At 43.2% G+C, this 27651-nt stretch overlaps 1 protein-coding gene across 4 annotated transcripts in view; it reads left to right on the top strand.

The window, feature by feature from the left end:
- The first annotated feature begins 1403 nt into the window (after positions 1-1403).
- LOC129072952 (complement factor H-like) overlaps positions 1404-27651 on the top strand; it is a 59769-nt gene continuing 33521 nt past the window's right edge. The window contains exons 1-11 of one of the 4 annotated variants that reach the window (XM_054576566.1): positions 1406-1710; positions 10036-10221; positions 10569-10674; positions 13728-13804; positions 15260-15451; positions 16505-16675; positions 20435-20608; positions 21942-22136; positions 22553-22729; positions 25397-25579; positions 27110-27286. In XM_054576566.1, coding sequence (XP_054432541.1) covers positions 1629-1710; positions 10036-10221; positions 10569-10674; positions 13728-13804; positions 15260-15451; positions 16505-16675; positions 20435-20608; positions 21942-22136; positions 22553-22729; positions 25397-25579; positions 27110-27286 — 1720 coding nt within the window. In that variant the 5' untranslated portion in view covers positions 1406-1628. Of the gene's footprint in view, positions 1711-10035; positions 10222-10568; positions 10675-13727; positions 13805-15259; positions 15452-16504; positions 16676-20434; positions 20609-21941; positions 22137-22552; positions 22730-25396; positions 25580-27109; positions 27287-27651 lie in introns of all 4 variants that reach the window. The other 3 variants (XM_054576563.1, XM_054576562.1, XM_054576564.1) reach the window with 3 other exon arrangements.

Genomic DNA, 27651 nt, shown 5'->3' with positions numbered 1-27651 from the left:
GCCGACTCTGTCCGGCAGGCCTGCCTTTGTCTCCTCGTTCCGCCTCCGTGCCATTGCTGCACAGTGAATTCCTTCAGCGACCTGCTCGCCTGGTTCGCGTCCTTCCCAGTCGTCCCCTCTCCGCCCACCCTAACACAACGGCCCAAGGTACCCCAATACTGCACTTGGTGCATTCCTTTTCCTTGATTACATCTATCAAAGGTTACATATTGCCTGTGAAATAATGTACAATTTTTTAAATCTGAAATTCAAAGCTCTCCTCATTCAAAAGCCCTCTTATTTCCTTGGCAACTTCCCTGTACAACACCAATGCTCCAGTGTTGGGACTCTGATTGATTCTAGAACATTCTATGCTTACCTATATACTTTGCTCAGTCTTTGCTCAGGTGCACGCTTCCCTTAAACTACCACTTAATAATGAAATATTCTTGAGACCATCCCAAATCAAGTCTTTGTAGGAAGTAGCTGCTTCTTCCTCCACACTCCTGTAGTATGTATTGATTTTAACAGTCGCTTGCCACTTAGTATAGATATGACCGACTTCTAATTTTAAAAATATGAAATGCTGATTTTTTTAAACTTTGAATAATACGGCAGCCCACACTAGAATCTACTCAGATGCCCCTTCACGGGCACGCAGATAAATAAAATGTGGCTTATTCAAGTAACGGACTATTACACAGCTATAAAAATTAATAGTCTGTAACTACATGCAAAAGTGTGGTTGAATGACCTAACCAAAATTTTTAGTGAAAGGATCCAAACTCAAAAGGATCACTATATTATCTGATTTATGTAAAGTGTAAACACTGGCCAATCGATTCCATGTTTTTTGAGACCAGGCTAGGGGGTGCCCTGTGTGGTGGAGAGGGAGGGCCTGGCCCAGAGGGGGCACTTGGGTTCCTGGGTCCCAGCGAGAGAGTCCTGTTCAGTGACTTCAACTCTTAATATTCAGCGAACATTTTGCTTCTGTTCCCTTCCTGCATACTCTCTCAGGACAGAGTTTTAAAAGCCAGCATTCCCATTTCGTGCTTTTAGAATTCTTCAACTCCCTTATGCCCCAGGGGAGTGAACCTGTTGCTTGGCACACAGGAAGATTAATTTCACAAATTGCAGGAAAAGCAGGCGCCCCAGGTCAGCCCGCCTTGCATTCTTGGCAAAGTTTACCCACGTTGTCGTCGTGGGAGCCTTGGCTACCCTCGGGCTCCGTAAAGGGTTTTTGGAAGAGCTTCCGCACGCCATCTCCTGGGCTCCCGCGCTCTCAGCCTGAGTGCGCTTTGAGTAACTAGAGCGTCTCCGAACCCAGGGGGCATCGCTCCTTAGGGCTTTGCACCTTTCCAGAACCCGAGCAGCGTCCAGCAGAGGCCCTGCCTGGGTTTATAAAGACAAAGCAAGAGCTGGCTCAGCGGGAGTCCCTGACAGTGTCTGCAAACTCTGCCAACTGCTGCCGCTGGCGGTGGATTTTTTTTCTCTAACTTTGCAAAGGCTGCTGATGGGAGGGGCCTTTGGCCACCTCTCTGTTTTCCAAGCTAAGTTTCAAAACCCCCTCCCGGAGCAAGTACTTTCCTGCCCTAACCACAGCTTCTCTGCGCAGAGGACCAGAGAGAGTGAGCGCTGTCCGCTATGAAATGTGCCCCTGGAAGATCCCCATCATGAGATTCCCAGCAGCGGTCCTGTGCCTGGTGTTGTGCACTGTTTGTGTAGCACAAGGTAAGAGTGAGAAACGAAAGACTGTGTTTTCTCTAAGTCTAATATCAAGCATTTGCTAATACGCTTTTCACAGGGGTATTAAAAATGGGGTCTAGAAAATGCGGGGTTTTTACTGCTCTGTAGCTTGGTGTTTAGTGGCTTGGACAGTGTGAAGTCCAAATCCTATACAAAGCTTATCTGAGTGAATACAAACAACCTGATTGTTTACTGTAATTCTTTCTAATGTAAAATTCCAGAAAATATTCTTAAATATTTTTGAACATTATAATATGTATAATCGCTTCCCTGGTAACTGTCTTAAACTATGTTCTTTTTTTACTTGGAATTTTTACTGAAATGCTTTAGGTCAAAGTATTAAGCAGTATGTGAACATATACAGAACCTGAACATAAATTAGACAATAAAATTCTTATTTTATATAATGATTGGATTTATTTCTGATACAGATATTAACTCTCTCTAAAGAAATATTTATTTATCATTTAGAACTGATACTGTTATGGCCTAAAAGGCTTGTGGATGAGTATTGGATCCTTAGAATCAAAATATCCCCTAAGTTTGAAAAAAAAAAATGAAAATGCAATCTCTGTGATACCTGCGTTGTTGAAAAGGGGTTTTCCCCTGTGGTTTGTATGTAAAGTATATTCTAGAAGAACACTCTTTAGCTGTAGTGAATGTGCATGTAGGAGTTTTTTTTCCCCAGTATCAGGGGGATAATTTTTGGGTTTATCATTAAATTTAATTCTATCACTGTCTCTCAATAGATCTGTAAGTTTCTTCCTGGAGGAAATCTGCTTTCCTAGTTCATGACAGGCAACTATGTGAGAGGTGGCGCATTGACATTTTCCAACTGAATGAGTTACTTATCACTCAGAAATCCCCAGTCCTCTTCAGCAAGGCAGCAGGTTTTGAGTGAAACGCTTCCTCCTGTGCCCGCCTCTAACTACTGAGGAACGTCGTTAGCAAGTAACAGGAAAGCCTCTGTCCCTGAGGGTCCTCTACTACAGAGTAAAGGCAGATATCTTTTATTTTACTTGTATCCTTTAGTAATTTATTTAAGTCTATTCCAATGTGTTTAACTCTTTTTGAAAAATACAGCTTTTTTAGTTATACATTCTGATATACTCGGGTGTAATTTTTTAGCTTGTAAACTTTACATCAGCTACTTTTTACACTAGGTATGCCATGATTTCCCTACACATATCAATATTACAATTAGTATTTAAAAGTAAAATATTATTTATTGACACACCGTTCAGAACAATGTTAATGTTACTAACCATAGAGAACTTTTTCTTTACGTGTCTTCTTTTAGTAGGAATACTTTTAGGGTTACACCATGTACATGTTGTTTTTTGAGGTTTTATGGAGACATCATTTGTCATGCAGAGATTTGTCTTATTTCTCGCTCATGTTTAAAACTCCAGAATCGTGCCAAGTTTAATAAACTGCTTCGGTGATTACCAAGTGCAATTTGAAATGTCAGGATTCAGTGCTACCAAGTATTAAGGGATAAAAGTTAAATAAAATGAGTTTAAATTCTTTGCTGATGTAATTGATTTCAGATGACTTCTAGAACTTCTCTTTCACATTTAAGCATGACGTCGGCGTCCACCGGGGAACTGGTCACTGTGCGTGCCACAGGGAGACTGACCGTATGCCTGGCCCCTTCCTGCCAGGTGATGAGCAGATGCCACGTGGACACAACACTCACGCTGGCCTTGCGACCTACACAAAGGCATCCGTGATGCACAGCCAGTGGAGGGAAATGGTGTGAATTTTCAGTGATTAGAGAAGAGCCGTTTTTTTCCTTGTCTGCAGATTAGTCCTGAAACTAAATTAGTTTGCCGTGACTTATTTTAAGTTGATAACTTTTCCGCAACAATTTTAGTGGGGGAAGGTAGAAATGGATGAAGAGCAGGATAAGAACCAGACTAAGTAATTCTGGAAGATGGCGCATTTCCAGGTAGGCTCGGTCCGGCGGGCTCAGGGACCCCGGCATCGCCTGGGGTGGGGTGGGGACATGCCGAAGCAAGCCTTCTCCTTTTAAGGCTAGCCTGTCCTGGCAGGGCATCTGCTCCCGGCGTGCTTGCAGAAGATGGTAAACTAGAATGGGACTGTTTCTGTATTGCTAAAATTATTCTCAGCTAGAAGGACGTTTCCAAACAGAAGTGGAAGCCCAGGTTAGTAACGATTCTTCACTCTCGGCCTTTGATCGTCAGCCCTGGAGCCAGAATCTAAGGTGATCCTTTTTCATTTGCTCGAACCCTGATTGTTCCACTGCCGTTACCACTTTCCCTCCTTTCCAGCTCTGCCTCCTCCCCTCCCCTGACACCCTTCTGCCCGCTGTCCGGCCGTGGCCTGCTGCTCACCAGCCCATCCTGTTCTCTAAACCCGAGTGCGCTTGACCCATTTCTTAATAACTGCAACCAGTCTCAGAACACAGTGCTTGAAAAGGACATGATGTAACGAAGAAAAAAGTTATTACAGTTTAGCTTGAAATGATAAGGAAACATAAAAATGGCTCAGAGAAAGTGATGGGATAGAAAAAAATCACAAAGATAATAAAGGGAAAGGAGAATAGAAGATTTGACAGAGTACTTTTACTTGTTGTTGACATTTTAACGAAGAGAGCCAAGTTTCTCATAAACCTTGTTAATTAGAAATCCAATAGATTGAAAAGAGATTGTAAAAATCTTCCTTCAAAGGTTGCCAAAAGATATTTTTGAGCTAAGTTGATCTCTGACTTCAGAGAGTATAACATAAACTCAAACCTAGGGCCATGGGCAGGCTGGACAGCGGGGTCGCAGAGGTGAGAGCTTCTCGGGTTCGCCACCTGAATTTTTGGTCCTGTGTCCTCCTCTCTCTCCTTTTATATTTGCTCCCATCTATGGTCCTTCCACAGGCCGTCCGTAACTACGGATACAATGGAAAAGCCCCCAGAGACTTTCGTATTTGTTCATTTCTTCATTCAATGATTCTTTCTTGACTAACTGCTGGGTCCTGCGCTCACTGACCAGCACTTTCCAAAAGAGGGCCGCTCAGTGGGGAAAACAGAAGGAATGATTATTGCACTTTGTTAACACATTACATTTTATCATATAAAGTATCGTGATGGAGATTAACAAAGGAGACTGTAGGGTCCTTTCGGGAAGGCGAAAGGCCTACGCTGGGCTGACGGGGCCGAGGGACGGCGCCCGCCCGGGGAGCTCGGCCGCCAGACGCGAGGCGGGGAGCGCGCGGGCCTCAGGGTTGTGATGGGAAATTCTCTTCTGCTCTTTCTCACTACCAACGTTTTAAAAGAAATTGTATAAGCATCTGTTTGAATTTCGTAAACATGAATTCGTTTCTTCAAATGATTATTAAATGCAGCATAGTCTTTTTCTGCTTTTCTAGAGTTTATTTAAAAAAAACTTTATTGTAAGTAATATTTTATTTACGTGAGTATTTATTTATATTACTTCCCAAACTACCTTTAATTATTCTGTTATTTGTAAAATAACTTGAATATCTCCTGTTTTGAAAAGTGAGTGGGATATCATATACCTGCATATATAAGTAATGTGCATATATACAAATGAGGAGATAGGAAGGAAATTTAATATCAAATATTTTTGCTACTTCCATTTTGTCCATTTTTAAACTGATTTTTAGTTTTGCTTTATAATATATTTTAATAATTACTAAGTTTTCAAGGAACATGTATGAATGACCCATGGACATGGACAACAGAGTGGGAATTGACTGGGAGCGGGGGGGGGGGGGGAGGGGGGGCGGGGGGGATGGGGGGAGGGGGGAAAGGGGGGAAAATTGAGACACCTGTCATAGAATAAACATGATTTATAAATTAAAAAAGAAAGCAAGTAAAAAAAAATTACTAAGTTTAGAATTAGGCTATTTAAAAAGTAGAATCTGCTGTTTCTTCCCAAAATTATTTTAGAAAAATAGATTAATTGAACAGAGAGACCAACTTTAGTTTACCAAAGCAATGCGGAACAAATTTGATTAGGTTTTCTCAAAAGTATAATTTTATTATGATTTATTTAATTTGATTAAGAATACTTTTCAAACAATGTGTGTGTGTATGTGCACACACACATTAAACACAAGTAATTAGCTCTGTGTTTGCATGTCAATAATACTCCTTCAAAATTTGAAAGTGGAAAATTGGGTGAATACTGATTATTAAAATATCAAGTGTATTTGTTTTTTAACTTTAACCAAAATTTTATAACCATGTCCCTCAAATTAAAGTAAAATGAATTCTGTTCCAGTCTAATAGCCAAATCTATTCATACTCTTTATTTATAGACTGAATAATTTTAAATTGGAAAGTCAGAACCAAGTGAGTAAACAGTTCACCCAGGTAGTGTTTTACAAAGAAAAAATGAATTGATATTTAATGGACTATGCAAACACAAGATGAAGTACTCATCGTTTAAATCCAAGTAAATATTTAGACTTAAGAAAGCTTAGTTTACTCATTAACTTAGAACTTGAGAAATGTGATGGCTATTCAAAAATAACAATAGTAATGACTTTCAGATGACTCCTACCTCAAACCATGTTCCCATGCTTCTGAAACTATTTTCATTTCCTTTAATTCAAGCGAATGTGGTGAATGTACCTACATGCCAATAATTCTTTTTCTAATTGAAGTTTTCGAGAATGCATTTGAACAGTTAGCTCTTTGTCAATTCAGGCAAATAAAAGTTATATCCTAAGATAGGTCTAATTATTGTTGTAACACAATTTAGCGAATCATTACTGTAAATATTTTGTTATGACGTGAGTGGATAACACCCAAAGTATTCACGAGCAGGACAAAAGCAGGCAGGAAGCACAGGAGGCATTAGGAGATGTGGGTGCTAATGAAAATTCCTCCACCGTAAAAACAGGCAGAGGGGGTCCTTACCCTGGGGAGCCTATATAGGTGAAATTCTAGTAAACATAAACGTAATTATGGATCATGAGCTGTATTGTAAAGGAAGTCGTATGGAAAGGCAGCCAGAAAGATGAGACAAAGCCAGCCGTCACCAGTCTGCAGTCAGGATGCTTCAGGGTCAAGGCACCGGAAGAGAGCACCCAGAGCAAAGCTCGCGGAGAGCTGGGGAAGATCGCAGGCGGAGCAGGGGTGTTATATCCTTTCTTACAAGGTCAAGAGATGCCTTTCAAAGTCCCCTGAAAGAAGCACAGAACTTTAGGTATTATTCGGAGTGAAAGGAGAAATCAACTTGGAGGCTCTGGCTGTACAGGAAGCAGGAGTCAACGCAGACTCCAGGACAGAGAATAAATGTTGTGAGAAGCTGATGGGAAGATTGTGGGAGACATGTATCTTTTTGCCTTTTATAGCTGGTTGTTAAAAACAATTCGGTAAATTTGAAAAATCAAGAATTAGAGGTATAAATCTGGAAATATAACAATAACCAATAAGAAAACTCATTGACTAGGGCCAGCAAATGGGCTGAATTTTTTGTGGCTGAATTCCTCTTTTGTTAAGATCACTACATTAGTAAAGATAATTTAAATCAAATTAATTAATTGAAAATAACTCTGCTACCCTTTCCTTGTATTAGTTTAATAACAGAATGGGAACTGAGTTTCTCAAAATCTCACTATATTAGTGGAAAAATGTTCTCTACTCACTATATAGGCATCTTCCATTTGAAATTTAACTTATTTATTTTACTAATAATCTGAAGACCATGAAGTGGGTCTGAACATCAAAAGTGAAAAACACTCTTATTAGTCTGTAATTAAGCAAGAAATTTTCATCTAAAAACAAAGGAACATTGAAGTTGTAAAAAAATAAAACAAAAACTTGCTTTGGGTGGCTGAAGGGGGCGGGCTCTTTGTGTGCTTTTCTGACAGGGTATTACCGCCATCTAGTGGCAAAAAACATATTTACTTAACTTACAAAAATCAAAACTACTGTGGAATCATTTATTACAAAGTTCCCTGAGAAAAATGTGCTAAAAACTTGTAAAAACTTCAGAGGAAAATTAGCACCTATGGAATCCCACACAAATAGTATTTATTACAGAAAAATATAGTTTCATAGGAGCTTTCTATTCTATGAGGTGTTGTGAAACGTTTTAATAATGAATATTTTCTGGGATGAGACCTGGCTCTGTTGATTCTTTTTTTCCCTTGTCCTTTAAAAAGAAATTCTAGAATAGAATGTTAATCTGTGAGTTTTAAAGCCAAGTCAGGAAGGGAGTTATTGAATGTAAAAATACCAATAAATGTGTGGTGATAACTATGTATCTTTAAATTTGTCATTTTTAAAAGCAGTGTGTTGGGGGCTTACTAGCGTAATCACTCTAACATCAGGGGTAGTTATATATAAATTAAGTGATAGGAAAGATTAAAATGTTAGCCATAGTAATAGTAGGCATGAGCTTCATTGTTCATTTTCTGTGTTCTCTTTATATGTCATTTAATTCATTAATTTTTGCAAAATAAGAATCATACAGTACATGCAGATTCTGCTACTTCAGTGTTCATTGTAAAATATAATACATGAGTAAATAAACTGTGATTGTACTGTAGTACAATTAATTATAATCATCATGTCCAGAAGTAGACCATCCGCCATAACCTGTAGGTTTCTTTTAGATTAATATTCCTGCCTTCCTCCTAGAAGAAAATGTTATCTTAATATTTATGCTAATTACATTTTTGCTCTTCTTCAATGGTTTCAGAGCCTGTGTACTCATTCCTGATCTATATGTCTGTTCTTGAATTTTATATAGATTAAATAATCCTGTGGTAGTTGACGTACCTTTCTTTCTCCTTCGTGTGATTATTTCTTTTTTCTTCTCACGTCCCTTTGTAGTCCTGGTATATTATTCCATTGCAAGTCAATGCCGTTCATTCTTACGCATGCAGCTCTTGGTGGCCGTCGGAGCTGTTTCCGTATTTGATTGTTAAGAAAATTGTGTGGCTATTAAGTGTTCCCACGCTTGAAGTCGAGTTCCCTTGTGCACATATTCCTAGAAATAAAATCTCTGGGTGAGAAGCAACTGCACCGCGAGCTGCCGGATGCTTTTTTGTCTCGGCACCTCCGATTTTCCTCCTGCCGTCAATCCCTCGTGCTCCACGTTCTTTCCACGTGGTAGGACTTTTGGAGACTTCTCAAATATTGACCAATATCATGTTATTTTCCTTAGGGTTTCATATGGTTTTACTTTTCAGTGGGAGCAATTCTTCCATGAGTTTATGGGCCGCTTGCATTTTTTCCTCTTTGGTAAAACACATGTTCCTGTCCTTCACCATTATCTTCTTTGAGTTTTTTAATTGCCCATCTCAGCTTTTGATAACTAGGTTATTTCTCCTTGTATGTTTTATAAAAATAGCAGATGAATTCTGCTAAGTCTATACATGGATGCTGGAGTTTTCTTTGTATGCTTTGGTTCTAGAACTCTTGAAGTTTTGAAATTTCTTTGAGTCGGTTTTAAGTCTTTTTTTCCCTAGGAATTCATCTAATTTCATCAGTATCCTGTTAAAATCTTTTTTTTTAATTGAGAGATTTTTTAAAAATATTTTATTTATTCTCAGAGAGAGGAGAATGGAAGGCAAAAGAGGGGGGAACATCAATGTGTGGTTGCGTCTCACACACCCCCAGCTGGGGACCCAGCCTGCAACCCAGGCCTGTGCTCTGACTGGGAATCGAACCAGCGGCCCCTTGGTTCACGGGCCAGCGCTCAATCCACTGAGCCACACCAGCCAGGGCTGTTAAAATCTCCTTGATGTTTACAAGGTTCCTAAAGGAGTCCCTTTCTGATTCTACATCATGGTTATTGGTGCCTTCTTTCTTTTTTATATCTTGATCAGTTTTGTCAGATTTTTATCACTCTTATCAAAATTGATGGCCCTGTTCCATCCTAGTCTATCTTCTTTGAAATGTTTTCATATATTTTTGTGTCGCTTCACCATATTTCATATTTTTAAAGAAAATTAATCTATCTGCATCTCTCTGATTACTTATTTAATAACTTACTTCCCTACTAGAGCAGATACTTTGTCTTTTTTATTCATTATTTTTTCTTTACAACTTCGATTAGTGCCCAAGAAATATTTTCCAACTGCAGTGCATCAGTTAAAACAATATAGTAGAGTAGAACTATTTCTCTGGAAAGTAGTTCTTTCTAGAACTCTTCTTACAAATTTATGCAAATTCAACTTCTGTAAGCATGCGTGTGTATGTGTGTGTACACACACACATCTGGCTGTACCTAGAACCACGTAGTTATTTTTAAAAGCAAAAATAACCTAAGAATAAATAATTATATGAAGCTCTTGCTCCGCCTTTATCGTTTGCAGATTGTGAAGGACCTCCTCCAAAAAAAGAGAGGGAAATTCTCACGGGTCTCTGGTCTGAACAAAGCTACCCAGAGGGCACCAAGGTCGTATACAAGTGCCGCCCTGGGTACAGGACATACGGCGTGATTACAGTGCAGTGCACGGCGGGGCAGTGGACGGACCTCAACCCATCAAAAACATGCCAGAGTAAGTAAGCCATGCCTTTGTTTTTTAATTTATGAAAACTTTCAGTTGCGAAAATACTGAATGTTTACTACTGTAGCGATATGGACTGCATTATATCGCTGCTCTCACTTACATACTAAACACACCACCACCATTATTCTTTAAAAAGGGGGTGGTAATCTTCCAAAACTCAGAGACGAAACCTACAGATCAGTTCAGTTCTCAAGTAATAGCCTTGCCATTCTTCACTCTTGCACGGCCTCAATACTGTCCTCTGACATAAAGCAAATGTCCTTGTCCCTGACCCCTCCATGTAAAACACATTTCCCACGCTTCGTGCCGCTGTGACATCCTTTCCTTCGTTTCAGAAAAGCCCTGTGGCCACCCTGGAGACACGCCCTTTGGGTCATTTGATCTTGTAGAAGGAAACAAATTTGAATACGGTGCCAAGGTCGTTTATACATGCGACGAGGGGTGAGTGGCCAGTATAAAATGAGGTCTCTGGTTGAGGTAATGGATCATGCATATGATAAATAAGAACTATCCTAATTTATATTTCAAAGGTTACTATATTTTTCTATGAGCCTTTTTACAGGTAGCATGCATGGAACCCCCAAAATTAAAATTAAATAATGAAAATGATTATATCTGGACTCCGTGTTATCTCCTCAACGTTGAAAAATTACAGTGAAGTGTAATTACTCTGTTAGAGTAGGAGGGTGGGAAAGTAGTATGTGTATAAATAAGAGTTCACTCCAACGAGTCCTCACTACATGCTATCATGTGCAGAGGATTATGGGAATTCAGTGGGTCAGGAACAAAGGACATGGTGAAAAATTAGACGACCTACTACCTGTTTTGATAAAAATCTTATAAAATTTGGGAGAAGCAGGACTTTAACACTGAAATAGTAATAACTATTCTTTAGGGTCCCCTGGTCTGTAAATTATTTTTATCATGTGGGCCCAGAAATGCTCCTGTGTTTATAATCGTTGACTCTGGTCTGTCGCTGGGCGTTCAGGTCAAGTCTTAGCACCCGCTTGCGTCCCTAGGACCTTTCTCCCCTGTCGTTCCCAGCCAGGTCACACACGGGTTCTGGAGAACGTTCCTGACACGGTAGGAAACCAGGGACCAGGCGTGCGCAGAGCTCGGAGCCGCCAGGGCCACCGCAGCTGTCTGCCGCATCATTGCAAATCGGATCGAGAGATTACAAATGCTGTCTTACTCCCTCCGCATTGACTTCTTGACGCGAGGCAGTCACGGGGAGTACTTGAGCGGCTTCGGCTTTGGAGTCAGCCTGCATCCCAAAGCTCGACCCTCAACAAATGGATGTGTTTAAAAACCTCCCACTTCACTCCCATCTCCCCCCTTATGAGAGCAGAAATGCGCGGGGCGCACCGGGGCACTGGTGTGAGAAATACCCGAGGCACCCGCTGGAAGCCCTCGGCTCTCCCAGGGCTCCGCAGACCCCCCCCCGCCCCCGCGTTCGGCCCTGCGATCAGTCTCCCCGCGCTCCCCGCCTGAGGGTCATTTTCGGCCCAGCCTTCCGTCCCGTGACCGCCAAGGGGAAGACCCTGGGGCGAGCGCTCCGGTGTCCCCCACTCTTCACCTCGGAAGCGTCCCTTTCGGTCCAGGCTAGTTCGGCCTGTCCAGGCTGCCCCTCTGACCTGGAAAGGAGAGTGGAAGCTCCCAGGCGCCATCCGCTGCGTCTCGGGAGCCAGGCGCGCTTAGCCCTCGGGAAAGAGACGAGCGGCCCGCGGGCCTGTGACGCTGGCTCTGCGCCGCCCGCCTGGGCCTCCGTCCCCTTGTGTGAATCGCGGGCGTCCTCAGCTGGGGACACCAGCAAAGCAACAGTCTTTGCACCCAGCTGCGGGCTCCGACGGGGCCAGATTATTTGTCAGCGCAAAGAAGTCCTTGGGTCACGGAAGGTCAGCAAACAGAAGTATTTTCCGCTGTTTTTAAATGTCATTGGAGATATTGCTGGGCCTGTCTGAGGGCATGTGAATCTGTTGACCCAGCTGTGGGACCTAATGGTAGAATGGGTGTACTACACCCATGGTTTCTGCCTGTAAACTTGACCTCGGACCCGTTGTCCCCGCTCCCCCACTCGTTGCTGAATAGCCATTTAGCTGAATACCAGCCCCTTAGGAGGACTTTCGGTTCGGCTGCCCAGTGTCGTCCTCTCGCAGGAAGGGAGTTTGAAGGAGGCACTGTGCAAACAGTTCGCTTGGCATTTCGCCTGGCTGGGGCTGCAAAACAGGAGCCCTTGTCCCCCGGCCCCACGAGCCCCTGTGTGGACGGTCGCCCCCTCTTCCCCGTCCCCGCAGGCACGCGGGCTACGGGAGGTTTGGGGTTGAACTGGGCGGAACTGCTGAAGGGGCCCTGGGCGGATGGGCAGGGCTCTGGTCTAGGCGCAAAGTGGGAACCGGGGAATCTGCTGCCTCGGGCGGAGGGGCCAGGGCGGACCTTTGACGGGGCTTCGCTGTTGGACTCCAAGCTCTGTGGTTCGCAGTTAACCCGCTGAAGTGTTCCCTTCCCTTAGGGAATAGGAGCAGACCAGTAAGACTCAACGGAAGACGAAGTATATTTTGAGGAAGAGAGTTCGTTTGGTCTACTTGTGCAGTCGGTGGAACTATATACATCCTTATTCGCAGATGGAGGAAACATTTGTCTGTGTAGAACTATTGAGGAATTTATCAAAGCCCCTTACAACACTAAGTGCCTCGCCATTATCAAAATGCCTTCCCGCTATTTAATTTGGGGGGACCAGCTTCGGCCTCATGGCTACCCACCGGAGCTTTGTGGAGGCGGCTTTGCCTGGATCGATGGCTGCCTGTTCTGCACCTGCCTCAGGAACTGCCCTTCATGTAGAGAATTTTAGATTTTATGGGCAGCCTTGATGAGCCACTATAACCAGATAAATTCTGCACTGCATGGGCTCTGTTAGCAGACTGGACTCCATGGTCACACTTCGGAAAGACTGTCTAGGCCAGAGACGGGGACAAGTGCTGAAAATGCATCCCACCCCAAGGAGTTTTTGCTGGCACCGTCCTTGATTGCATAAAAAGCCCAAAGTGACCAGAAGACACTCCTGTCTTGGAGGGGTGGACAGTGGAATAAAGCTGAAGGAGGGGGACCCCATGGTTGGCTGCTGATTACTATCATTTTATGGTTTTTCTTTTGGGTGACAACTGACGGAGCTTTACTGTTAAGTGCAATGAATTAACTGACTCAGTGAAGAAACAACAGCAAATTGTGCATGAAACAGTGGATCTATGTCACCAACCAAGGAGTAAAATTATTCCCAGTCTGTCTCCATGAGCATTTGCGGCCCTTTCTTAAGAAAAAAAAAAAAGAAAGAAAGATAAAAACGAGATTTAAGAGATAAAAACAGAGAGAGATAAAGAAGAAAATGTATATGCTCTTCATGTTCCCTGAAATGGAGATTGGACATTCAGAAAGTTATCAAAGTTAAAACTGCACATAAACACACATCAGCTCATGGCCCTGTTATTTCTGGGTTTCAGGTACCGAATGATAGGAGAGGTTAATTTCCGAGAATGTGAAGCGGATGGATGGAGTAATAACGTTCCTCTCTGTGAAGGTAGATAAAATACTGAAAATGCCAAAGGTCTTTTGAAACATCTTACATTAAAATATCCTTAAAGTCTATAATCAAATATTTCTTACTGAAATTATTTTTATGGTTTCTAACAGTGTGGAGTGTATATCTAACCTTTTTAGCACTGCATTATTTTGTGTTTCAATAACCAAATATGAGTGCAGTCTCATCTGACCTAATATTTAAAGTATTAGAGCTTAGGAAACCTAACACTTACTTTTCCTTCCTTTTGGATTCTCACCTCTAGAAAGAACACAGATATCACTATTTAACCTGATGATCAGAATTTCAGCTTGATTGGATCCCCAAAATCCGCCCCCCAGGCACAGGCTTTCTTGGCACAGCCGATGTGGAGAACGTGACTGAGACCTCGCTCCCTTCCGCCTGCCCGGGGCGGGGGGCGGGCCGGGGCGGGGGTGTTCCATAGTCTTAGCCTCTCTGAAAAGAGAAGAGAAGAGAGAGCTCTGCCCTTTCGTCCTGACCCAGAAAGCGAATAGTGAGAATGGGACCATGCCGATCCTGTCTGCAGAATTTGAGCGAGTAATCCCAGTATCTGGTCATCGTGGGAAAAAAGAGGTCAATTAGAACGGGGTTTCCCAGTTCCATGGTGAGGAGTAAAAAGAGAGGGTGAGAGAAAGAAGCAGGAAGGATGGTAAGTGGGGGGAGGGGTGAGAAAAGGGAGAAGGAGGAGGAGGAGAAATGTGGCCCCGCCAAAAAGAGGAGGCAGGTGCCCTAGAGAACACCTACCTCGGCCATCACCTGGGGCGTTAGTTAAAGTCTGACCTTTGGGGTTACTGAAGACGCCCTGGGGGTACCTGCGGAGTGACAGGCAGGGAGGTGGCTGTAGGCTCTCCGTTTTAACAAGCATCCTGGGTCATTTGACTGTGAAATGGAGCTTGAATGCCATAACCTAAGGGATACCGGAAAATATTACATAAAATCTAAAGCAGCACTTAAATTATTCTGAATGCTGATGTGGAAGAGGAAGGAAATTTTAAACCTATTTCCCTAATGAAGTAAACGTAATAAAAAAGTTTGCTGTTACACCTTTAGGAGTATAGTGTTACATGGGTGTGGAACTTAAGTGGAAATTGTCTATTTAATTATCCCAAGCTTTATATTTCTCACTTGTTTCAGAAGCATTTGTTTGTTCCTACAAAAATATAAACTGTTTATCAAAGCGGTAGTTCTCTTTGCCCACCTCCATAGAAACGTACCGAAGAGAAACTCAATACGGGTTTTCCCTTAGCAGGCTTCGTCTCCAGCAAACAGGTATATTGAATGCTTTTTGGGAAAACAAAACCAGAACCACAACCCACATCTAAGTAATTCTCTCCAATCTTATCTTGCTGAACTTATATTTCTACATGGATCTATGCATATTTTTCATGATAGAGTTTCCAACTTCTATTAGAAAAAGTCCTATTTCCTTTTCAGTCATTAGGTGTTTACCCGTGGCCGATCCGGAGAACGGCAGGGCCATCACTGGCGCGATGGAACTGAACCAGGAACACTTTTTTGGACAGGTGGTGAAGTTTGAGTGTAATTCAGGCTTCATGCTTGCCGGCCCTCAAGAAATCCATTGCTCGGAAAATGGTGTTTGGAGTGGAGAAAGACCAAGTTGTGTGGGTAAGCTACACCTGCTATTTATTTGATTATGCGAATGATTTTGGGTTTTCTCATGAACATATGCACTTGAAAGCACTGTGCCTCCTAAAAAATCTAAGTGATACTGCTAATAAGTACCGTTTATTGAGCACTTTCTACTTCCCAGAAATTCCTCTGAGTTCTTTATACGCGTCATTTCATTTTACATGACGCGTGTCAGTCATGTCAGCCATTTTCACCTCTGTCTTATCATTTGAGGGAACTGTGGTATAAGGACATTAACTCGCATGTCCACGGTCACCCTGCATAAATGGTAAAGCTAATACCCAAACCCAGGTTTTCTGACACTGAAGTCTATGCGCCACGCTGAAGAATTCGACTTTCATTCAGGCTGAAGGGGGCGTTCATGGAAGGATCTTAAGTGAAGCAATGAAGTGACAAGAAAAAAAAGGTCATTAAGTTACAAACAGGAAAAGCCGTTGGAAAGGTGGGAGAATAGACTCTGGGAAATTAGCTCCTGTCGCCGTTACCCCGGGGGGATGGTGTCAAACATGGCGGCCGGGGGTCCCGGCGGAACACTTAGGCGAGGGCAAAACCACACAAGCGGAAGGTCGGTCACTTTTTAGAGCTATAATGACCAAGAGCTTAATTGATTTCTTTGACAAAATCAATAGGTAATAGTTCTGTCAATAATTATTCTATTATTGATAACAAGGAAATACGTAATTTTGCAGGTTACTCAGTGACAATACTTATCACAATAGCCTCATGGCTATGTTCAATTTGATATACACGGTTGATGAATGTGGCTGCCACTATTTATTTCAGCAGGACTATCTTATCCTCCGATCAAATGAAATTAGCAACATAATTATAATCAGAATTTTAACTTCTTTCAAAAATGAACATGAAGAGCAACAGATAAATTCATCAGGCATCCAAGTGAGAACAGAGCTTTCTCTTGGTTGCCTGCTTTATTCAATGGGAACAGAATTACGTCTCCTTATAGCTATGCCTTGGATACAGTCCATTAATATATAACAGACATTCTGGAATGCAATCCCTTCTATTTAGAAATTTCCTGCCAAAGACCAGATATTCTACACGGAGTGCCTCTATCCTTGAAGAACTCTTACAAGGAGAACGAGAGACTTCAATACAAATGCTCTGAGGGCTACAGTTACAGCGACAGAGCAGAGGCAGTTTGTACTCAGTCTGGGTGGACCCCGCCCCCCTCATGCAAAGGTACGTTCCCTTCCTCTTCGAAAGCTTTTTCTCTGTGTCCTGCCCATTGTTGTAGTGACCTTCACTCCCTGTACCTCACCTAAATGTGTCACAGGTGCACCTTACTTTCCTGCTACAGCAGAAAGACCTACCTGCTGATCATGAAGAACTCCAAAATTATATATATTTGCCTTAAATCTATAAGACATTTGAAATTAAATAATAAAAGAAATGTTGAAAGGAAACACTGTAGGATAAAACACTTCAATCTTCTTCCATCTGGTCTATGGTTTGTATGTGTCAGGGGTTTTATCTGAGGGAAATTTATCAAAACTTCAGTCTCTGTACCCAGTAAGGGACAATCTCTGACAACAAGTTACTGACAAGAATAAGTAAAAGTACCAAGACCTGCTAAATAAAAACCACCCTTGATCCAAATTTATCTGTGCGCTGTGCAAACTGGATTTTCTACTGATTCACAGTAGAGAGTGCCAATATTGAATTATTATTATTTCAAATCTTAATGTCTGTTTTTAACAGCAGACACACGCAGCCTCTCACACTTGGGCGGTCTCAAGTGTTAGCATTTTGGAGAGAGGCGCCTTTCCTTGGCAATGTTGTGGCAGCACCCTCTATTTTAATGGAGATCATAAGAGTAGGGGATGAAAATTTGTCAGAGGGTGTAGGCCCGCTGCTTGAAAGCAACCACCAGAAGTTCTTCTCCTCTTAATGAACCTAACAAAATTTCCCAAAATTATTTGGTTTTTCTCTTAGTGATGCTTGTGATTTATTTTGTAGCATTGTAGCGTTTGACGTCAAACCCTGGTGTTAAGTTTAGCTTTACTATGAAGTGGAAACTAAGGTACGTCGATTGGGCTGCGATGGGAATAGGGAAACATGACGGATACAGCAGATTAAAGTGAGCGGAAAGCTCTTCCCATATTGAAGGTGCATTTGAGGTTAGTGTCAACATCAAACACTGAAGATATACTTCACCTAAAACTTGTACTTAGGTGGTCATATATATTTTCTCATTTTTAATATGATCATTGCTAATACATGTAAGTACCTTGGCTAATTAGATCATGTTTACGATAGAGACATAACCAAAGCTTACTCTGGCAGAATGGGGTATAAATTTAAGTCCCAGTGAGAGACTACTACAAAACTCTGGGGGCTAAAGGTGCACCGCAGGAATACGGCCTGGAGAAGAGGACATATTCAAGCAATCGCAACCCTAGGGTCTGACTAAATGCCTGAATGCTCGGAGGAAGAAAATGGGGGTGTGCCTCAGGCTTCTGTCATGGGGTCCTGTGTCAGAAATTAAAATATTGAAAGAAGAATGATGATTTTAGTTGGATATGTAGTAAGTTGGATATGCCTTTGGTTATATGCATGAACCTGTCCAGTGTGAAGCTGCCGTTGGATACACACATTAGAATCTTGTGGTAGAAGATGTTAACATAAATGGTAGTAGCTTTTGATCATGGATATGTCTTGAATCACGCAGAGAATGTGAAGGGAAAGCCAACGAAGTCAAGGATAATTACTCACGCAGAACCGTAACTGCTCATTCACACGTATCTATGTCGTCTTTCGGGATGACGCTTCTGGGGAAGTGATAAGGACCAATGGCAGGATCCGGAGGAGAACTGTTGAAGGAACAAGGCGTGAAAGCAGACGTGGTAGGAACAAGCTTGGCTGCCGGAAGGCCTGGCAGGCTGCTATGCTGGCAGCGCGGAGCATAAGGAGGAAGGTCGTAGGGGAAGAGACCCGAGAAGGCAGGGCCCCAAGTTTAGTAGAGCAGTGGAAGGGGAGCAGCTATAAGGAGACTAAATTAAACAAAATGGCGTTGTTCACGCCAAGATAAGGAGAGACAGGACGACATAAGAAAGTGAGGCACTGGAGGACTTCAGGAAGTCAGTGATGACTTGTGTGAAGGTTTGCAGAGGGTTTTTATCGATTTAGTTCAACAAATAATTAAGGAGCCCCAATTCTACACCAGCCACTGCGATATGTGCAATACAAGAGTTGGGGGATTTGGAAACTGGAGAACTTTGGTGACTTTTGCCAGAGAGATGCCAGCACAGTGGAGACACCAGAAGGCAGAGAGACGAAGGCTGAAAAGCACATGGGAGGCTGAGCCAAGCGAAGACAGCGCTCACAACAAGGCGCCTGAAGGATCCTGGCTGTGAAGCAGAGGAGAAAGCTCATGCGTTCGCTCCGCTCAGACAACAGCAGAGAGAAGGGACTTAACACTGGAGAAGTTTGAGCATCGAGAGCAAGCGATTGACGGAGTGGGAGAGAGGGAAGGGACAAACAAAGGTTTGCAATCCATGGGAAAATAAAAGGTCTGAGAGGCTTGCTTGAATATAAAAATAGGAAAAGGCTGACGTTCAGAACAGAGGCAGCTAACGTTAAAGGGACTTTAAGAAGCTCAAGAGAACCTGCAGCTGGTCGTCTCAGTTGTTTTCTAGGGAGGCAAGACTCACTATCTAGCAATAAAAGAATGTGTTAGGCAACTTGAGTAAAATGAGGAGACTGTTGGCCACTTACTGTGGGGAATAGAATAGGAAGTAAATTAGGGTTCTATAACTGGATTTGGGCAACACTGAATGTCCGCCACAGGTTTTTGAGTCCGAAGTAAAACATGGCACCAAGGTAAATGGTAACAGAAACTTTCTACAATAGTTTAAAGGGATGGTATTAATTATCTTGATCTTGGCAATCATTCCTCAGTGTGTATTTATATCAAGTCATCATGTTCTACACTTTAAATGCATACAGTTGTATTTGACAATTATTCCTCCATAAAGTTGGAAAAATAAATTAGTTAATTGAATTGAACAAAAAAGGCATAGCATTTTATCTCACAAGGGATATTGCAAGTTGATCTATTGTTGAGATGTAGCAAAGCTGATAGAAAGGACTGAGAGAAGGAGCTTCATCCATTCGGTCACGGGACACAGACCCAGGTCAGACCCCGCCTGTCCCCTTTTATAAGCCGAGTTTTGTTAGAACGCAGCCCTGCCCGCCTGCTCACGGATTGTCTGCGGCTGCTTCTGCAATACAAAGGCAGAGCTGAATGGTCGGCACAGACTTTTTATCTGGCCCTTCATCTCCAAACCCTGGACGAGGTTATCCTGTTACAGTGAAGAAAAATATATTCCAAAATTTCATTAGCTTCATAAAGTAAACTCTATTTCCTCACCATGCAGGCATCCAGGGTAGGTCAGAAAGGGACTCTGCTCATTCTATTAATGGTAAGAATCAAGAGACAGAGGCATGGTCTTTCCTTGCCCATCTCTGACCACTGCTGCTGTGGGGGATAAAAGATAAAAATTCATGCAATGGCTTTTAAAACGTCCTTCCTAAAAGGAAACATTACTGCCACACGTATTTCATTCAAGTCAAGGAAGAGACGCAGGATGTGTGTGGGCAGTTCTGTTCGAAACATCAGAAGCCAAGGAGGTTGAGGGAAGAGGAAAGCGTAGGTGAAGTCATCTGTTAGGAATTCATGGCCACGCGTGGAAGAGCATGGTGGATACGATGGCTTTGGAGAAAGAGGACCCAAGAACACAGGGGGAACAAACACGTCAGGTGAGCAAGGTGAGGTGGGGGGAATCAGCGATGTGGGGAAGGTTGGGAGGCTGTGCTCCCTCTAATGACATTTTGTTCCATGGTAAAGACAAAAAAATGACCTCCACTCTCTTCTCAAGGACTCGATTCTTTGCATGCGCAGTGACTTCTGCATTCTCCACATGTCCTTTTTCTTTTCAGAAGTAACGTGTGACCCTCCAAGAATTGCGAACAGCCACTACATCGCTGACAGGCCCAAATACAGACTCGGGCATGTGGTCACGTACCAGTGTAAGAGCGGCTTTTATCACTCAACCCGAGGCAGCACGTCACGCTGCACTGTTATTGGCTGGGAACCTCCTCCGAGATGTAGCTGTAAGTTCCACGCTTATCACGGCCCGCTGCCTAACTCTGAAATTTCTTCTGTTGAACAAAAAATAATGGGGACCAAGTCCCAATGACCGCATCCTGGGAATGCAGGGCAGGGGACGGGGCAGTGCGCGTGGCTCTTCAGAGTAGCCAATCCACATGAACTTCAAAAGACATTTTTCTTAATGAAGACCTAACATTTGGTACTCAATGTTAAATATGTGTGGGTGTGAATATGTATTTCTCTCACTATTATTCTAACATGTGGATTAAAACATTGGGTAAGAATGCTACCACTTAACAGCTAGCATATCAGTTAGTTATTGCTGTGTAACAAACTTCCCCGTAACACACTGCTGCGAACCACACCCTCAGCTGACTCACCCCCGTTCCCAGCCGCGCTCCGGGCAGCACTCGGGACGCGGGCCCAGGGCGTGGGCCGAGGGCTGGGGGGGGCAGGGACCTGCTGCCAAGAGGGCGCCCTCCCCTGGCGGAGCAGGAGCCTCAGGGCCTCACCACGGGGCGCCTCCTTAGGAGCCTGAGTGTCAGTGACGGTGCCCAGAGCGAGTGATCTGAGACACAAGGAGGAAGGACACCTCTGCGTCGGCTGTGACCTGCTCACTGACTGTCTCCTCAGCCGGTCGTTCCCTGTGGAAGAGGGTCCCAGAGTCCAGGCCTCACCCAAGGGGCGGGGCACTGGCTCCTCCTGGGGGAGGAGAGGTGGAGGCACTGTGGGTTGTCTGACACCATCACGTGTCACAAAATGCCACTCAGTTCAGCCGGGCGTCTATGTCTGGGGGTTTCTTTGGCCCCCTTTCCAAGTGCTTCCTGCCTCCACCACCACGTTCCTCGTCCTCACGGGTCAGGTCGCTGTAGCGGGGGGTCCACCCTGCGGCTGGGAGTCCATGGGGGAGAGTGAAATGATGCCAATAGGAGGTCAACGGTCTCAGTGTCAGTTCAGGACAAGCGCCCACATGAATGTGACAGCGCGATGCCCTTAGAGAGGATGCTGGCATCTCCGTGACACGGACCTCAGTGCGTGTGCCAGTCACAGGGAGGATGGAAGTTATTCATTTAGATAGAACTGTCCGGTAACCTTGTATTGTTTCAGGTGTACAACGGAATGACTCCATGTGTGCATGTATTGCGAAATGATCAGCAAACAGGTGTTATTTACACCATCTGAATTTATAACTCTTCTTGTCCTAGATCCCTGACGCAATGAGTATAATTATGGTAATAAGAAATATGATTCATCAAGGAAACCATTAATGTCTCATTAGATTCTATTAAAGTAAAACATTATTTATACTGTGTTTTTGTTTGTTTTTATTGCAAGTTAAGCCATGTGAGTTTCCAGAAATAAAACATGGGAAACTGTACAGGGAAGACCAAAACAGACCATACTTCCCAGCTTCTGTAGGACAGTGGTACTACTACAGCTGCGATGACAACTATGTGACTGCTACACGACACTTCTGGGATAGGATTACTTGCACACGAGACGGATGGTCGCCGAAAGTGCCGTGCCGCAGTAAGTAAAGCCCTTCGTCCTGGTGCGCGTGCAGGTATTTCCGAGAGGAGGTAGAATTACTCGGGTGAGAACAATGACGCTGTGTGACCAAAATAAGGTCCAGGGATGTATGCTGTGAGCAGAAAGAACAATATAGGTTGTTCGTTCTGAGAGGTTTCTCATTAGAAACACGAGAGGGAAAAGGAGACTCCACAAGAATACCTATGTCATTTATGCGTATTCTAATAGTGAACTACCGAGAATTATATTTAATAATGCTTGTCAAAGAACATTTGGTACCAGCCTCAGGATGTCTTAATCTACATGTTATTTTTGGTTGCTTCTGCATTGTAATATAAATATCATGAGCATAAATTGTAATTTATTATTTTGTCCCAATTATTGGGCCTCTTTCATTATCATTTTATCATTCTTAGGAATATGTGTTTTCAATTATTTGGAGCACGGATATTCTCCATGGTCTCCACAAGAATACTTTCAGAATGACTCGGTTACAGTTACCTGCCATCCTGGATACAGTCTCCGAAATCAGCAGACCTCCCTGACATGTAGGGAGAATGGCTGGTCCCCTCCTCCCAAATGCGTCCGTGTTGGTAAGAAAGCTGGTCTAAGATCCAGTCTGTTTGTGATCTTGTAAGATGTACCTGTAATTTCTGGGGCAAAATGTTTATATCAGCTTCTTGTTTGGCCAATGGACTAATTGGGTTCTTTTCAGGTGTGTTTAAGTGGAAATGCCAATATCTTGACACATCACTAGCATAATAAAGATGCCTACTGGTAGACATTAGTTTTTAAAAAACCAGCCAAAGACCGCAAAGAGGAACCATCTAACAATGGAGTGGCGAGGGCAGGGCGACCTGCTGGCCGTTTATTCGTGTCTTTGTGTCTTCCCCGCAAAGAACAAGGATTTTGAACACCGCAGCGGATGAGGGCATCTCTGCGAGAGTCCGGGAATCTAGCAGACAGGATTCCCACACCCCTGGGGCCCACAGATCCAAGGCTGGATCCTCGCAGGGTCGGGAGCTGAGGTGTGGCCGCCCTGAGCTGGCCCCGCCCCTGGAGAGCGCCCTCTGGTGGTTGGGGCGGAGACCTCGCGTCTCCCTGGTTTTGCACTGGGTTTTGGAAGGCTGCGGGTGATCAGGTTGACTCGGTCCACTCAAGGCTTGTTCCTAAGCTGGTAAAGCTGGTTTGGGTGCCTGCCCGCGAGGACCAGTTCATTCAGAACAAGGATGAAGAAGGCCTCCTCTGGCCTCTCTGCTAAGGAGGAGGGTTGAAGGACACCTTCGCAATGGGGCTGATCCAGTATGAGTGTCCGCCAGTGCTGGGTGGGCCTGCGAACCTTTGAGTTCAGGGTTTCCTGCCAGCTCTCCCTGGAGTTGCTCTTCCCTGCCCATTGTCCCGGGGCTCGGCCCTGCCCCGAAGTGTGATATAGTCAGCTCTGCAGATCTGTGGAGCGCTCTCCTTCCACCACTCTTTCCCCGCGGTTCGGTGGATCGCAAGCTCAGGGACGTCACCCTGCCTGAGAACGCCGGGTTTTGCCTCTTCAGTCCGGTGTGACTGACGTTTTGGCTTGGGTGTGTTCTTCCGTGTTGCAATCTGGAAAAGCCACACCCACCAACTAAAGCCACTTGGAGGATGGAGCTCGCATCCTTAGCCTTATCTTCAGGAATCAGAGCCGCGCGCTGGCCTTGTGCGTGCAGCTCCCAAGGTTAATTTCATAGCTTTGGTGCAGATTCTTCATTGTGTGGGCCTGGAACTCTCTTCCATATTCTCACCTTGCTTTTATAAGTTTTATTGAATTTCTCCAAAGAACCACCTTTAACTCTCCATTTTCTTTAGTGTTTGTTTTCAATTGATTTCTGCCGACATTGTTATTCTTTTCAAACCTGTTTTTCTTTTTTCGATGTTAATGGGCTATAATTGAAAAAATGGGATGGCATGTACGGAAGCTTATTTTGACATAAGCACACGTTGTGAAATGACCACCAGGTCCAGGCAGTGTCCATACCCGTCACCCATGTAGGTACGGTCGTGTTGCACGTGGCAGGAACTCTAGGCCCCACCTCCTCAGCAACGTTTAATTCTCTCCCTGGGGGAGGGCTCGTGGAAGGGCGCACGGCAGGCGGGGGCGTTCCCCTCCACTGGGCAGACGGCATTAGAACAACTTATTTTTGACATTTATTTTATTTTTAACTTTCTTTTTATTGTTGACACTATTACCGATGTCCCCTGCCCGCCTTTGCCCCCCCCCCCCCCCCCCCCCGTCACGCCGACCCCATTTCCTCCCTGGGCCGTTATAGTAATTCTCATAAGGCATTCTGAGTATTTAAAGTCTGTCTTAGTTCCTAGATCTTTTTTATAATATCTTTTTAAAAATTGATGTTGTTCAGTTACATTTTCCCCTTGCTCACCCTAACCCCGTGCCCTCCCCTGCTTCCATAGGCCAACGGCCCCGTGCCCGTGCCCACGCGCCCTCTATTCCTGTTCCTTCACCTGCCTCTTGCCCTTCCTTCCCCCATCCTCTTCCCTCCCCCCCTCTGGTCACTGTCTCTTTGTTCTTTATTTCCAAGTCTCTGGTTTTATTTTCCTCATTTGTTTTGTTGATTAGGTTCACTGATAGGAGAGATCATATGGTATTTGTCTTTTACCACCTGGCTTATTCCACTGAGCATAATGCTCTCCAATTCCATTCATGATGTCACAAAGGGTAGAGGTTCCTTCTTTCTACTGCATAGTACCCCATTGTATAAATGTACCACAGTTTATTGCTCTGCTCCTTTACTGATGGGTGCTTAGGCTGCTTCCAGCACTTGGCTACAGTAAACAGCCCTGCTTTGAACATTGGGGTGCATAGGTTGCTTTGAATTAGTGAGTCAGGATTCTTAGGGTATAGTTCCAGCAGCGGCATCGCTGGATCAAAAGCCAGTTTCATCTTTAGCTTTTTGAGGAAATTCCATACTGTTTCCCACAGCCTCTGTGCGGGTCTGCAATCCCACAGGCAGTACACGGGGGTTCCCTCTTCTCCACAGCCTCCCCAGCACTCATTGTCTTTTGATTTATTAATGATGACAATATCTTGATTTAATATTTTTGGAATCACATAGCTTATTTTCTCTGACACAACACCTTGAATGATGAGGATTTTCCAAGGTTTTCAATGACAACAGACACCTTATTTCTTACTTGTAATATTGTTTGATCCTGATGAACATGTTTATGGGCCATATGCTTATCTTTCCGTCACACTCTCTTCCCTTTAGTAACATGTTTAAAGTCGGATATAGAAATTGAGAATGGATTTATTTCGGAACCTGAATCTGCATATCCCTTATATAACGAAGCAAAATACAAGTGCAAACCAGGTTATGTAACAGAAGAAGGTCAAACATCAGGATCCGTCACATGTCTGCAGCGTGGATGGTCCGCTCGTCCCAGATGCATCAGTAAGTCACTCATGACGTTTGCGTGATCGCCCTGATAACCGTGGCACAGATGTTTACTCTACCTGGTTGCTTTTCCTGGGGGTGGCGGGAGCTGAGGTGGTTCCATTGGAAAAGACAAATGAAAAAGTATTTGAGAAAATGTATGTAATCTTTTGCCTTTTATAATTAATTACTGGTAGGCAGATGTGAGGCCATCTTTCAGCTGAAGGACTTTCCACGGTAAAAGCCCCTGTGATCTACAAAGTGGTGCAGGAGCCGTCTGTGCGTCGTGGTGGCCGCTCATTTATTTCTGGCTGAGACCGTGGCCTGTCCCTGTTTTTAGGGGATCGGACTTTTATGTCCGAGTGGTCATTCCAGATGTTAAAGTTATGCTTTTAAGTGAAAATGTGGGTTCACAGCACATAATTTTGGAATTATGTCTCCTGTGTAATTTATATGGTTGATACTGCAGAGTAGGCCCTCTTCTGGGAAAAAAAAATATTTTTAAGACAACAACATCAACATCTAGTTAGACGAGACTAAGTAATACTTGTAGCTTCCTCGATGTTCATGAGACTATTCTAAGAACACGCCACTCATTTTATCTTATGTATCCCAAAGCCACTTAATTATGTTTTGCATTCACTTGAAGTGACGAGAATACTTAAAATATCCATCTTTAATTTTTTAATTTTTTTCAATTTCTATACTTACTGTGGGAACTAGCCAAAGAAAAAGTGATGAAGGTTGCCTTCACATCAAACGCATTCTATATTAAATTGTGATCAATTACCCATTACAGCACCCCTATTCGGAGAGAAAAAATGTCTCTATTATTATTTTTATATGTGTTTTTTCTTTATTTTTTAAATCTTTAAACTAGCTGGCTACATGTTATAAAATGTGAGGTAAGCTATTTAAAGTAGTATTAACATCACTCCAGGAAGGTGTTTGTAAAAACGGAGACTATTTTTTTAGCAACTTAATTTCTTATTATAAATGTAGAACTATCTCTACATTCAGCCTTGAAAAGTGTAGAATATATAATAATTCAGAAAATATTTGAGAAAAGCTAAATTACCACGTGAGGTTTAAAAATTAATATGTTTTAAAGTAGAATTCTATAGAATGTTTAAGAATCACTCTCATTTTGAAAATTAACCTTTTCATTGAACCAATAATATCTTTTTTGGCATCGATGTCACAGCTGCTGCTGAGTGTGGCACCTGCATTTATAGCGCTTTCCGCTTTGCTAAAGCAAACGCCCAGGATACCTGTTGCGGTCTAGATTATTGCTAGCAGGGAGTACATGTCTGAGGATAGCGGAATTGAGAAGAAGGTTCTTACATTGTTCAGATGATTTAAACAATGATAAAACTGCTTCGTAGAAACACACGGCTTTGTCTTGAATAACAAATTTAGGATGATGACTTAGCACTGGTATTCTTAGATTATTTTAGTATGATACATTTCCTTGGGATGGGACTTACTCCATTAGAGTGTCTGTTAAATAATACTAGGCATGAAATCTTCAATTCTATTATGCATTAGAATCTTGTGATATGCCAGTGTTTGAGAACGCCGAAGCCAAAACCAATGGCACATGGTTTAAGGTCAATGACAGGTTGGAATATGAATGCCAGGACGGATATAAAAACAGAGACGGAGACATCACAGGCTCCATAATATGTAAGGACAATGGTTGGTCTGATACACCCACCTGTCACAGTAAGTCGTTTTTCAGGATTATCGTAATAAAATTCGTTTAAACTGTTTGCTTTTTAAATAAACTTGGGTTACGTGGAATTACTATTAATAAATGATGATTAAAACTAAGGTGTCTCTTGATTTAATGTAATTCGGGAGGAGAGGGTGTTTTGAAATCAAAAGATACCAATCTATCAACCCAGTGCCTTGATGTGACCTGTAGTCCACACACATCACAGATTTGTCATTAAAGTAAGCACATGCTGTCTCTCCAAACGTAAGCTTTTATATATTGTAAAGGTATGTAAAACTGGACTCTCATTACCAAAATTATATTTTCCTACAACTTCCTCAGCAGTTTTGCTCCCAAGTTTGCATTCACACCT

Source organism: Pteronotus mesoamericanus, unplaced genomic scaffold, assembly GCF_021234165.1.
Source record: "Pteronotus mesoamericanus isolate MK-2021 breed Mesoamerican mustached bat unplaced genomic scaffold, CSHL_Meso_final contig_347, whole genome shotgun sequence".
NCBI classification, from domain to species: domain Eukaryota; kingdom Metazoa; phylum Chordata; class Mammalia; order Chiroptera; family Mormoopidae; genus Pteronotus; species Pteronotus mesoamericanus.
This window is presented reverse-complemented; position numbering and strand designations above follow the sequence as displayed.